General features: G+C 26.7%; 2 protein-coding genes across 3 annotated transcripts in view; both read left to right on the forward strand.

Annotated features, from left to right (window-relative positions):
* Positions 1-1,316: 1,316 nt before the first annotated feature.
* Positions 1,317-15,039, forward strand: part of LOC136977988 (uncharacterized) — a 47,862-nt gene continuing 34,139 nt past the window's right edge. Inside the window, exon 1 of one of the 2 annotated variants that reach the window (XM_067273613.1) lies at positions 1,317-1,423. The gene's annotated coding sequence lies outside the window, so the exon portion shown is untranslated. Of the gene's footprint in view, positions 1,424-2,389; positions 2,507-15,039 lie in introns of those variants that run through there. The other variant, XM_067273611.1, reaches the window with a different exon arrangement.
* On the forward strand, positions 8,601-9,719 carry LOC136977940 (uncharacterized). Its single transcript, XM_067273555.1, has one exon. It carries the CDS (start codon positions 8,601-8,603, stop codon positions 9,717-9,719), a length of 1,119 nt encoding a protein of 372 aa, XP_067129656.1.

Raw genomic sequence — 15,039 nt, forward strand, 5'->3', positions numbered from 1 at the left:
TGTGATTTTGGAAATTGTAGAACGTATTAGATTACTTTAAAAAATGAAAAATAATGATATCATTTGATTTCAAGCTATTTTGTATATCTTAAAAATAATTAATTCTATCCCGGGAAACAGTTCACTTTTATCCTGGAATCCCGGACAAGCAAAAGACCGGGAAACGAGAAACCCTAGTGAGAACGGTATCTATGTCACCGTCGCATATTGACGGCAACTTGTATATAGTCTATTACCATATGGTAAAACGGCTGAACCTTTATAGTCGTGTTTTTTGGCTCCTTCCTGTGTCTACTTTAGAAACTGTAAACCTCCGAGTTTCGATTACGTGAAGTTATTGTTTCGCGGTTGTATTCTAACCGCGAATTTGTCAGAATTTGTCAACCCGTGCGACATAAAAATACTCCCAAGGGAAATAATTTTTTATCGGTAGCTTGATGGTTTGTAAAAAAATATTTAATTATCCAAATTGTTTTTTACTGAGAGGGAGCGTGAGCGGAAATTCGTCTGCTGAACGTCTCTGTCGTTTAATAGAACACGTTTCTTCAATTTTGTTGATTATTTCATTTCTGGCTTTGAAAGTTTCCAAAAGAATGCTAAAAATAAATAATGTTTTTACAAATTTATAATTATTGTTCCTGTGTAGCTTAGAGTTTGTGTTTAAAAAAAAAAACAAACAGCAATCTGCCTGTTTTAGTGTATTAGAAATTACGACACTATAATTAATTATAAAACATTACTATAAAATGATATCACAATACACTTAACTTTATCCTAATATTATATTTTTTTATTATTACAGAAATACAACTATAAAAACATGCTATTGATAAGAAGTATATATTTGAGTCGAATTAGTAATTTTTTATGTTAGAAGTTTTACACAAAACTGTAATATTTTCGTCTTCTTATGGATACATTAAATATGATAAAACGTATTTTACAAATGAAATATATTTGAAATAAGTTATTTTTACAGTTGGATTCTTCTTAACAGTTTAATAGTTTTCTCATTATAAAATTTTCGCTGTTAATTGAAAAACGAAACGTAATTTAATTAATTAAATTCTATATTTTATTTAATATTTTATATAATTATATTTTAATAATATACAAGTAAACATATATATACTATTAAAGTTTAATTTTAAAGTTTTTCATTACTTCAGATCGGCATTTTTATGCCTTCTTGCATACCATTAGATTCAGTCTGGATAATTAAAATATCGGTTTTCGAATTTTTGTTTAAATTAAAAATTTAATTTTTTTTCTATGTGAATACTAAATAAGAATTTTATACTGTTTATCTTCTTTCAAGTTATTAAGTTACACCGCAGAAACGTAGTGATAATGTTGCAAATATCGATAAGAGTAGTCAAGCTTTCGCATATAGTCCTTTGATAAAATAATCTATCTTTAGAAGGTAAGGTTGTTTACTTATTTAATTCTGGTTTAGAAGTTTGATATATTCTCAAATATATTTAAAACAAATTAAATTAATACATATCCATGCCTCAAAGAAATTTTTAAGTAAAACTTTTTATTATATTCAGATAATCTTTTATAAGATTTATTATTTCTATTCTTCCTTGTGTATTTCGTAACACAAATATTGACTGGATTCAATTTAAATACGGTAAAATCACGCTATGTTACGCAATTTGCGGAACAACCGCTCATTAATAAGCCAATAGTAGGTAATTGCAGCGCTAATATCACAAATGTTTTATTATAAAAAAGTATAGGGAATCTTTCAAAATGTACTATAAACCCATTAGTCTTAGGATTTTAGTGAAAAATAGATTAGAAGGGAAAAAAGTTTAGCCTGTATAATGGCGCCGGTGATGGTTAATGAATGTCCTTGACTTCAGTTTGTAAACAAGTTACCTGACACGTGATCGAAATTGGAACTTGGCCAGAATAATTTCATAAATAAAAACCGTTATATATGTATTTAATTAATATACTGTAATAATTTACTTTTCTTTGTAATTTTACATGAAAATGTTTCTAAACTAAACAATTTTAGTTTAGTTAAAATATATTAAAATGTTTTAGAAAAGAATAAATACTAAACATATATACCATTTTAATTAATATAAATAATTAGAGATTTTCTATAGATTGAATTGAGAATCAATGAAGAGATTAAGTTGAATTACATTTTTAAAATAAATGTAATATTATAATTTCAGAAATTTTTTAAAAATTGGGGAAAATAGAAAAAAAAATGTTTAATGTAAATAATATATTCTTCATAAAGAATAAGAAATGCCAATGTTTTGAGTTACTCATTCTTTAAAATAAAAAAAATTCCTTATAAAAAAAATGCAATTTAAAAGTTGATGGCACCCCTCCATCACTATGACAACAGCTGCTACTAGTAGTGACGTAAACTGTGACTACATATAAACAGTCCAGCAATAAAACGATAGCAGTGAAGAAGATCGAAACGAGAAGAATATAAAAGTTGTAATATAACGTTTAGCAATTGAATAATATTGCAGTAAGTATATAAATTTTACTTTATTTTTTCAATGTAGAGTGTGTTCTATAATTCAGTACAATTGTTAGTACTAAAAACAATTGGTAGTTTGCCAGAATATTTAATGAAAGTAATGTTTAACCGGAGTAAATAACTCGTGTTCATAATTTTTGACCCGGAAATTCGCCATTCATTTTAATTATATTAGTAATAAAATAAAATATTAAAATAAAGAACGTAAAAATGCCATTCTGTACTTAAATTTTAAAATATTACAGATAAAATTAGTTTTAGATTGAAATTTAGTTTAAGTATATGGAAAAACTTGATATTTTTTTTTTCTAAATTAAGCAATAACTTTACGAAGTGTGTGTTTATTTTCGGTACTTGGTAATAAAATTACTGATTCTTCTTTTCCTTAGATTTAACAATTCGGAATTTTATTCTTTTTATTCATTCATAAAGCTCTGTTATATACAAAACTCTGTTTATTAGCATTTTTCAAAATATTTTGTTGCTGGAAAGTTTTGGCTCATCATCAACAATTTTAAGGAATAAAATAAGTACTCAAGGTTTAAACACCCTGTACAATATAGAATGTAAATCTTTTAACTGTGGAGAAATATAATTTTATAATATAAATAAAACAAGATATAATGTTTTAATCATCAGTTAAAATGTTTAATTAACAAAATACATGCAAATTAATTCGAAACTGTTAAAAAATGCAAACAGTTTTATTCAATTAATTAATTATTTTACTAATGTCTATTCTTTTGAGTTCAAGGACAAGCATATCTTATTTGTAATTTAATTATTTTGTTATCAATTTTATTTATGATATGAAAGCCACGTTGCATTGCAAATATTAATTTTTTTTTTAAAAAATAAATTTTTATATATAATAGAACTAATTAAGAAAAGCGAACATTATTTTTATTTTATTGGGAAATCAATTTAGATATTTTTCTAAATGTGTAAGATCTTTTAGTTCCGAATAAAGAAGGAAATTAAATTTTATTAAGCTTTCTATGGGCAATTAAATTAAAAATAACATAAAGTAGAAGCAATTTTAAACTCTTGTAAGGAACTTTATCGAATAGCATTAAATTTTTGCTTTAGAAAACAATTCTTATTATAATATTGTCTACTTATTTCCATTTCTATTATTTAAATTATCTTAAATAAGAAAATAAATTTATTAAAATAACATTAGATTTATCATTTTATAAATAAGCATTAATTTATTAGCATGATTTTTTTAAAGCCGTTAGTAAATCAAATTTCTTTCATTTGATAGTAGTTTAAAACAACTGAAACAGTTCAGAATAGTCTAATAGAAAATAATTATGCAAAAGTTCGCAAAATTTATTCAAACGGCGTAAGTAAAAGAATACTGAAAATTTTTAAGATGTTTATTAAAAAATTATGTTAAATAAAAGTGTGTATAAATTATATACATTTATATTTAAATTCACATTCGAATTACATTAGGAAATTTAAGTGTTGTAATAATTTGATAATCGAGATGATAAAATCAGAATATTTTATAAAATGTCACATTTACGCTAAATCAGAATGATAGTACATTTCTCGTTTTATTGCAGAAGTTGTTTTCCTTTATAAGGTATTATAATTTCGGAATAATGCATGACACGAGTATAATATATATTATAATGAGTTAAAATGTCCTTGGCCATGAATGCTGAAAACTGTCCAAAGCTTAAAAGCTGACAACTTGTTTCATCAAGCTTTATTTTTCGAGTTCTGTTTTTAAACTCGATTTTTATTTAGAAACACTTATGTTGTGGAAACAATAAAGGGAAAGGTTAAGTGAAGATTATTGTTTTAAATAGAATTCGTTCTTTTAACTTTTCGTACATCATAAAATAACCTTTTAAAATTTCAAGTGGACTATTGACATCTATTCTTTTAAGATGATCCATTAGTTCGTTGATAGGATCATTTTATTTCCTTAAAGTGAATTAAATTTAAACAAAATGAAGCTTTTGAGAACATCAAGGGAAAATAAAAAATAAATTTTTACTTTAATTTAATTATATCCTACTAGATCTACACATATTTTGAGAATGATTGATTAAAAATACTGGATTCTTTTATGGTTAATTTTATCACAAATCTAATTAGCTAATAGTTTTATTAATTTTTTGTGAGCATAATTATATCTAAATGTATGAGTAGATTGGATTAAACTAATTAATGTTAGACATCATTCAGTTTTTCAGACAATTTAGCAGAAAGAATTTTAGTATTTATTCGTCAATTCACTTTAAATTTTTAAACTTGAATTTAACTTTAACATCTAAAATGTTTTATGCACAGACGGAGTAAAACATTTGGTAATTTGCGCAAATATCTATTATAATGACAAAATAATATAATCGTAGCTGTGAATAGATGAAAACCGGTTATTTTACATTAAAATAAATTATCATAAATAACAATAATCGTTGCTGCTTATACATAATGTAGGGATTCTTTAAAATAGTTTGTAGGATTAATTGTTGTTTACTTATCATTATTTTATTAATTTATCATGTCTTTAAGAGCGAATAGCCAATTGCTGTAACTTTATCTGGTTTAATTAAAATTTTATTTATTTATTTATTCGTTCTTGTTACATTTTATTATGTTTTTTTAAATTTTTTAAAGTAATAGCTTTCATATTTTTTATAATTAATATAATAGTTGGAGTGGACCATATTTTGAATAAAGGCATAGTAAACATTATGTAAACATTATGTAAACATTATGTAAAATATGGTTCACTCAAACTATTTAAAGTTGAAACAATTTTGTTTCATCATCTGATTAGTCAAGAAAATTACTAAAATTAGCAGGGTCAACTGAAAACAAAAACATTGACCTACACCGTGGTATGAAGAAAAACATTCTAATTGAAAACATGTTTAGACAAGCTGATTTAAAAAGTAATAGAAGAAGAAAAGGAAACCAAAAAACAAAATTTAGAAAGATATTTAATTTATTTGTTAATTATTTGACTTTATGTTAAGAATGAATTGAAGTTATTGAAGTGATAACGGAATTTCTTTTTTTCTAATTTGTATATATACCGTAAGTAGTCCTCGCAACTCGACTTTCAGACGACTTGCTCTTTCGTACATAATACCTTGATACTCTTAAATAGCATTTAGTACGTCTAATTAGGATTTTCATACATTTTAATTAAGTGAATAAACAGCAATTTCGAGCTATTGTCTGCTTGTTTTGGCTTCCAAAACATCAAAATCTTTTGCGAAAATTAATCTGTATTATTTTCTATAACTCCTCTCTAACTGTCTAAAACTAAATAGACTTTTTATTTAATTTATTAATAGCTTACTATTTGTTATTATTGTTTTAAAGTTTACAGCTTTATTCGGAAGCTTTTTCTATATATTTTACATGCTTTTTTCTCGTGTTTTTGATATAGTGCATATTTTAATTTAAAAAATAATCTACAAGTATGTTTCACGAGTTTTACGCTTCATTTATTTGAGTATTTGTGATGAATACAAGGCGAACCAAAAGTAAGCGGACAGTAAACAATAACGGTTATTTTGAGATTATATATAAATAGAATATAATTCTATACGTAAAGTAATAATGAATATATAAATATATTACAAAACACCATAATTATTATATTATAATTTAACATGAACGATATTCAATAAACCCTACTGCCCATCTTTTGGTTCACCTGTATTGTATGAAAAAAGGTAAAGGCAGCGAAACTTAAATAACAGCTAAATTATTTAAAGACTTATCATTAAAGAATTAAGCTTATTTTGAAAAGGAAAAAATTATTAAAATTTCAATAAAATAACAGCTGTAATGTAATATAATGGGTCTAATTGAAGAAAATATGATCATGTTTAAAGCTGTAGATTTAACGGGATGTTTGCTGAGAATATAATTTATAAATGTGAGAAAACATGTAATATATAATTCAAAAATAATTAAAAAACATGTTTACAAAATTTTTATGGAAATTACTTTTTTTTTATATTTATGACATTTCACTTATCATAGGCAACAAACACAGCAATAAAAAATTTAAAAGAGGTTTTTCTTTCCAAATATGATAAGTCTGTAAAAAAGAGCAAATATGTTCTTTCTAAACTGGAAAGATTCGAACTTAGAATAATTCAGTATCTAATAAAATTCGATAAAAAGTTTTCATTTCTCATTGGAAACTTCAATACTTTTTCGCCATTTTCCTATTAATCGACAGAAGAATTAAACATGCAGTATTTAAATAGTAAATTAATCATTCAGACTTACACTACTGTACATTATTTATATTAATTGATAGTTCAATTTGAAGATTTTGAATCGTGTTTATTCACTCCACAATTACGTATACAGACAATCCCGTGAATAGTTTAATTCGACGATTTTAATTCTTTTCTTCTAATTCTAATTTATCTCGATGGAAGTATTTTTTTTTAATTTTGAGATCAATGCCACCATTTCCATATAATAAACTGTATTTTTTAAAATTTATATTCAGTATTTAGCTCAATCTCATAAATAAATCTTAAGCCATTAGTTACGAAAGATTAACTTTAGGTTATACATGTTGATCTAACCTTTTTTAATAGTAGCATATCATTTATTATAATTGTAATGATATATTTAATGTTCGTTTAATCACATGTTATTTAAAAATTTTAAATTTAAATTGAATTTCTAGTTTTTCGCTTCATTATTAAGTAATCTATTATTTTTTTTTTCTTTAAACAAAAATATCTTTATAATAACAATTCAATACACTTATGTATACACTTAAAATAAATGCTCTTAATTATAATATGTGATAAATATTGTATAAATTTATTTATTATTTAGATGAGCCGAGCCTTTTTTCTCCTTTTATCAAAATCCATCTTATTGTTTTCAATGATAATAAAACGAAGGTCATTTAAGTGTCTGTGATTTTTTGCTTATTTACTGACGTTACTTATTTGATAAATAAAGTTGAATAACCTTCGCTATTTAATATTATTATATTATTTAAAATTTTATGGGTTATAACTAAAATTTTTCATCTCTAAAATAAATTCATTTTAAAACTATCCTTTAAAAATGGTTTTGTTTTTATTTTCAAAAGTGAGTATTTTTCGTATTCACTTTATTTTATTTGATCGTCTTTTTTACTTATTGAGTAAGGTTACTAAATATAAAGGATAAAATTAGAATATTAATATATACGATAATTTAATTCCTTTCTGTTTTTATTATAAGCAATAATATAAAAATGAAAATTTCTAAATTGAAATTTATAACATTAATTTTATTTATAATTAGTTATATTTTAACTTTTAAAGATCTACTATAAATAATGTTTTTTTAAAAAAGATAGATAAAGAAAATTCTTTTTGTGCAATAATTTCGCAAGATCTGATTTGTCTTTACTTCCAAAAATCATTGGGAATTTATCAAAATTTGAATAATAGAAAAAAATATATGAAATATTTTAAAATTTCCATTTTGTAATCACAAATTTCATACGGTATTATTATTAAATGCTAATTGATTTTAAGTGAAATATAAATTAAAATTCATCTGCTTCTGCACACAAAATCTAAAATACCGGTATAATAAATTTTCAATTGATTGATGATAAGCACAAAAATAATACTAAACGACAGCATTCACAATACAGACAAATGAATTTTTGTAAAATTATGAATGAAGTCTTGCAGGTTTTTAGCATTAAAATTGATGCTTCAGATGCTAAAATTTTATGGCATAAGATTATATTAAATTTATTTAGTTTAAACTAAATTAAACTAAATAAAATGTTAAAAACAATAATCTTTAAAAAATTGTAAATTTTTAAAAATAAACGAGTTTTAAAAAACAACTCTTTTTTATCCGATTTCGAAATGAGCGAAGAACTGAGATGGACACCTTAAAAATTAACAAATATTTCTTACTTTATTGTTCATTATCCATACGTTATTATCCAAATTATCCAAATGCATTTCACATTGCAGCTCTTAGGATCTGCAGGGCTTACCGGACAGCCCCGACCTCTGCCCTTCTGGTCATTGCTGGTCTGCTTCCTGTCCACATAAAAGCCAAAATGGCAGCCAGGATCTGGAACATTAACAAATTAGGCACCAGCAACCACCTCTGCAACACCAATAAGATTAATACTATGCTTTCTGATCTCCCTGAGCAAGTAAAGGAAGATATCAAATCCTACGGTATTGAGGTGAAGGATGCTAACTCTAATATGACGGTAGGCTACTCTACCATCAGTAGTTACACCCTTCCTCATGATGATACCTGTGACATCTCCATCTACACCGATGGGTCCAAGAACAACGAGAATGTGGGGGCAGCGTTTGTTCTTATTAACCATCAAAACGGCGACACTCATAAGTCTGCCTTCAAATTAGGTCCTCATTGTTCTGTCCCCCAAGCGGAAATACTTGCTATTACTAAGGCAATTGACTATGTTTTCACTGATTGGTTCCCCCGTAACAAAACCATCATCGTCTATACCGATAGCATCACTGCCATCCACTACATTACTGGCCTCCGGCGCAGAGGCGATAACGTTCCTCGAATCCACCGTCATCTTGCCTCTAATACGCACAACCACAATGTTCATTTTAAATGGGTACGTGGCCACTCGGGTGTAGCAGGCAACGAAGCCGCCGACAGCCTCGCTAAGTCCGCCGCAGCCTCCTCCCTCCCGTCTAGCTACGACAAGATCCCACCTTCTAAAATTAAGTACTGGAACTTCCAGCTTGCAATCCACCAATGGCAACAGGAATGGGATAGCAGCATCACCGGCAGGACGACTTACAACTTCATCCCTAACATCACCCAGCGCCTTCAGTGGAGACACTTCTCTCCTTCTTTCGCTATGACCCAGTTGCTAACTGGTCACGGCAACTTCAAGGCATACTTAAAAAGATTTCATATACTAGAAGACAACATCTGTCAGTGTGATGGCACTTCCATCCAGGACAGCAGTCACTTCCTCTTTGACTGTACGCTGTTCAACCAGAACCGTGACACTCTTATTGGCAGTGTACTCTATGCTGGCTTCAACTGGCCCTGTCCTTTTAACGTCTTCCTTGAAAACAAGGACATTTATTATAAGCTAGCAGACTTTCTCTCAGCGACGGCAGCACTGAATCCAGCGAGCAGTCTACACACCGCAAACAACAGTGTTCAAAATCCTGATTGAGTGGACTTCTCTTCAACAGTGTTTCTTCATGTACCCAGGAACTGTTTCCTTGTGATTCTCACTTCCATTGTGACTTTCTGTATCCTAGTGTTATGCTACCGTTCGCTACGCTACATGCTACTGTCTTATCTGTTTTACTGCTTTGCTTGTTCACCCCACCGCTTGTCAGGCAGTTGTCCTGATGCGTGCGCTGTGGGATCTCACCTCTTCCTCCCTCTTCCTGCCCCCACTTTCATCCCCTATCCTTCGCATTTCTCCTTCTTCCTTCATTTCTTTTCCCCTCCTGGTCGTACCTATGAGTGATACCAGGAGTTCCCCCCACTTTTCATAAATAAAATAAAATGCATTTCACAAAATCGTTTGCCTCTTCAGTGGCACTGCATTTCAGTGGTCTGCATTTCACAAAATGCTCTTCAGTGGTTTGCATTTCACAAAATCGTTTGCCACTGAAGAGGCAAACGATTTTGTGAAATGCATTTGGATAATTTGGATAATAACGTATGGATAATGAACAATAAAGTAAGAAATATTTGTTAATTTTAAGGTGTCCATCTCAGTTCTTCGCTCGTTTCGAAATCGGATAAAAAAGAGTTGTTTTTTAAAACTTGTTTATTTTTAAAAATTTACAATTTTTTAAAGATTATTGTTTTTAACGTATACAATAACCGATCCCATTGCTTGATATTTGTTTATTATTTTTTTTCCTGAACTTTTTGCCAAATGTTTACACCACTGAGCTACAGGATATACTGTATATAATTTTTTTAAATCTTTAAATATTAAATTTAGTAAGCACCATTATTTTATGATGTATTTTAAAATAAATATATGATTGAATGTATGAGGCTTCCTTAAAATAATCAAAAATATGATATTTTATTTTATTTTCTCTATAGTTTCTATATAGCTTTCTTTTCTAATTGAGATCCAATTGTTCTTTTATAGATTAGTGAATCGTCTGTATTATAGTTATTGTGAAACAATTATATCTCATTTTTTTGAAAAAAATTAAGATTTATCTTTCTCTTTATTAAATTAATGTAGCAATTTTTATTGGTTATCATATATTTAAATTCTATCCGAAAAATTAAAATTTTGAGATTTTAGTTCATGCTCACATTCGGATTAGCTTTTACATTCATAATTTCTATTTACATTATAGTATTGAGTATTTATTATTTTCGTACAATAACTTATAATGTGTTTGATCATCATCTAATTATATTTTTCTACATTTAAGTAAGTATTCATTTTAAAAATATTTATATTTTTTATATCATACCGTTTTCTTAAATTGCAGTTTTAATAGAAAACTTTGTTCCTTGAACACTTAGTTATAAAGGATGGGCACGATATGTTAATAAATTTATTAAATCTTCGAAGAAACAGAGGAAAAGTTACGTTTATGTTTTGTTGTAAACCGAAGATTAATCGGGGAAAAAAACTGAAGATAGATAGAGTTTAAATAACACATTTTTTCGTATTTAACTAGAATAATGTTTTAAAACCACGGATCCCTGAGGGTCCGCGAGATACTTGTTGGGTGTCGCATGCCCGGTTTTTGAAAACGATTTCATTTTACTACATAAGAAATATTTTAAAATATTATTTAAAGCCATATTAAGCTTCCAGTGAAATGTGATAAATTTTGTATATTATATATTAAAATATTATATTTTAATAAATTTTTGAAAAAGAAAAAAATTGGTTCTTTTATTAAATATTATTATTTATTAATTCTATTACCTTAACAAAACTTTTCAAATTAACACAATCGAAGACAGTCAAAAAATAATATAATATCTCAAAATTAATAAACTACTGTACTCGTTGTGACGAGTACAGTAGTTTATTAATTAATGAACAAAAGCTAACAGCTGAAAATAGAGAGTCTGCCAAAATATATCTTTTATAAAGCGGTCTACGACCTTTCAAAATTTCGAAACCACTGAACTAGACCAATTTAAATATTTCTAAAATGTTTCCAAAAATGGCACAACTGATTTGAAGTAGTATAATTGTCTTTTCTTGAATATAATCATTTAAAAAAGTATGAATGCTTTTTTAAATAGTTACAGCATTCGATGTAAATCTGAAGAATGCTGGTTTGGCATTCATTCCACCCCAGAAAATATATTTTATTGTCTGGCTTTAGTTTACTTGATATTTGCAAGATTAAAAAAAAAAAATTATGGTTCTATTGTTATCATAAAGTTATCTGCTATTCGCTGCATAACTGTACACAATAAGTTATTGATAGGGAAATTTTATATTTCTTTATTTTTTTTCTAACTGTGTAACAAGCTATACCCGTTTTAACATAGTAAATTATGTTGTTGTTAATGGGACGTGCGTCTGTTTAGGATAAGAGCCATTTCGTATTATCGCAAATTGACGTAAGTAAAATTTGGCAAACAAACAGTTTGTCATAAAGTTAATTTGTCGTTAGTCAGTTTGGAAGATTCGCTTTCGTATATATACTAATTTTGTTGAAGTTTTACAGTTAATTTTAGTGACATTTTCTTGACAGTTTGGCATAGTGTATGAAATTAATATCTTCGTTGCTCTTAAATAGGCTAAAAAGGCGTATACAATATATATTTTTCATTTACGAATGTGAGAAATATTTAAATGTATTTTTTTCGATCTTTAAATCTTGAATAAGCATTTTGTAAAAGAGATAGGCATATTAAATACCGTTATCTAAATACACAATAGTATATATATATTCCTCAGTTTTTAAATGCGTGATTCTCCGTTAAATATAAACTTTTCTATTTTAGAAAACACATTTTAAGATTTTAAATGATAAGCTTTTGATAGAAGAAATCTCCTAAAACGATTGCACTGTTGTAGTCTAGTGACACGTTGATGACTTCGAGACTACATGACGCATGAAAGTGTTTGTAAATAGACCTAATGATGTCAAAACATTGAACAGGAATAAATTTTGCCATATCAAAAGTCTAATTTTGGATTTTTTTAAAAAATAAAACACGAATCCTATATTGCTACATGTAAGAAAAATGTTAAAATAACATTTGATCGACTGTAAAGAGTATTTTCATTCTTCCTTTTTGGACTCGAATGGCGAAAATCCAAAACTAGAAACAAAGATTGATTTTTAAAATAAAAATAAAAAAGAAAAGACTTACATATACACTCGTAACAACAATACAAAAATTACAAGACCAAGCGAAAAAAAGGAAAAAACAAGATTTACAGATAAATGTTGTAGAGAATCACATTGTATTGTTTAATTGTAGATAAATTTAAAATTCTTAAAAATTTTCATCTTAAATTAATCAGATATTATTCATTGGAAGAATTGAATAAATTAATAAGTATACTTTATATAATAACGTCAAAATTATTAAATTATATAATAACTTATATTAAAAATTAAGGTAACTAATATTGGTTAACGTTACCCTAGGTGCCAAGATGGCGGCTCGTCTCTGATTCTAGCAAGGAAACAGTGGGACGCACGTTCTAACCTAACCTAACCTATTCTAATAATTATGGTAATTTATTAGAATAAGTTAGGTTAGGTTAGAACGTGCGTCCCACTGTTTCCTTGCTGGAATCAGAGACGAGCCGCCATCTTGGCACCTAGGATAACATTAACCCTAATATTTATTGACTCATATCATATTGCTTATATAAAAGTTCGTATATTCGTAAACTCAATATAAATCAAATACGAGAACGTTTATATGAATATATAATTATACAAACAATTTATAAATAATTATGTTAGTATATAAAACAAAAGAGAATTTACATCACTAATGCGCATTATAAAAACAAATAATTTAGCTTTGAGAAAAGCAAGAAAGAATAAAACAATTTTTGTACATTTTGCAGAGAAAATAAAAAAAAATAATAATTACGTATGAAAATGGGTTAGCCTTCATACATATTTATATATAGTTATGTGTTAAATCAACGAGCACAAGTGAGTGTAAATAAAAGTGTTTTAAAATTTTTTCTGATACAATTGTTCAATTTACAAATATTACATAAATTTTTATTTATTATTATTATTATTGAAATAATGTTCTTCTTTATAATATAAATTATTTTGCAAAATTTTATTTTAAAAAAATGCATTTCATAAATTAATTTAGATTTATGTTGTAAATTTATATGTATTTAATTATCCATATGTAGTATTTGTTTGTAATATTCTACAAACTGGTTAAATTTATTCTGCAACATAAACTCTGAAGAATTAAACCATGCTTAAACAATAAATCTACGTCTTTATTATACGGTGAACTACTTTCTTTAAAATATAACAATCATCATTCTTTTTAATTCACAATTTTGTTTTTCGCATTGAATTTTTTAAATCCTAAAATTCGTCATTAGTATATGAGTCACTAAAGAAGTGTAATTACTCCGCCATATCATCCAAAATTACGCTTATGTAAAGGCAATTGAAGCATTTCTGTTTCAATAGGCATTTTGCAGGCGTAACTTTGGATGATGTCCATTTGGAGTTTGGCCATTTCGGTAACATCTATAATGCAGGTCATTAAATTTTCTGTTACAGCTTTTTATTAAACTTGCTTCCAAACATTCTTTAAGAATACCAAACTGAAACAAGACTAAAATACTTCTTTCTGATATTCATTAAAATTATAAATCCCTTTTATTTAGAAGAAAATTACATATAAAGGAAATAAGATTGAAGTGAATTTGCATTAAACAGGTCCATATAAAACTGAGATAATTTGTATAGTAATATACTTGTATATTGTTTAGCAAAATGATGTATTACGAAACTAATTTTAACTTAAGGTAAATGGTATAAACAAGAAATAAGTTTCCTATTCGATCGAGTTTCAAACCTCTAGCATTTAATTTTAACCTCATAGAATAAATTTTACCGTTTATAAAGAAAGTGCAAAGCAATAATTGTAAGTGATTACAAATGTACTTGTGTGTTTCCTCAACAACGTTGTAACAAAATGACATTAAGTGAAGACTTGTAAACGCAACGCGTATTTCTTTATTTTGTAAAACTCTCAAAAAGTTCTGATGTTAAATCTTGACTCTGCATTTTTTTACTTTCTTGTAATTACGTTGCGTATTTTTGTTTTCAATTCTGAAATATATCAAAATAAAATTTTAAAAATATTTTATTAAATATCATTAATAGGAAATACAGTATACTGTATTTATGAATAAATTTGCATCTGAAATGGCATATTTTTAAGCTTTTGAATATCTCTCATATTCTTTTATTTTATATCTTTTAGTTTTTAAACTGAAGAAATAATTACTTGAACATAAGATTTCAAAATTAGATATC

Source organism: Centruroides vittatus, unplaced genomic scaffold, assembly GCF_030686945.1.
Source record: "Centruroides vittatus isolate TY-2023 unplaced genomic scaffold, ASM3068694v2 contig_484, whole genome shotgun sequence".
Classification (NCBI taxonomy): domain Eukaryota; kingdom Metazoa; phylum Arthropoda; class Arachnida; order Scorpiones; family Buthidae; genus Centruroides; species Centruroides vittatus.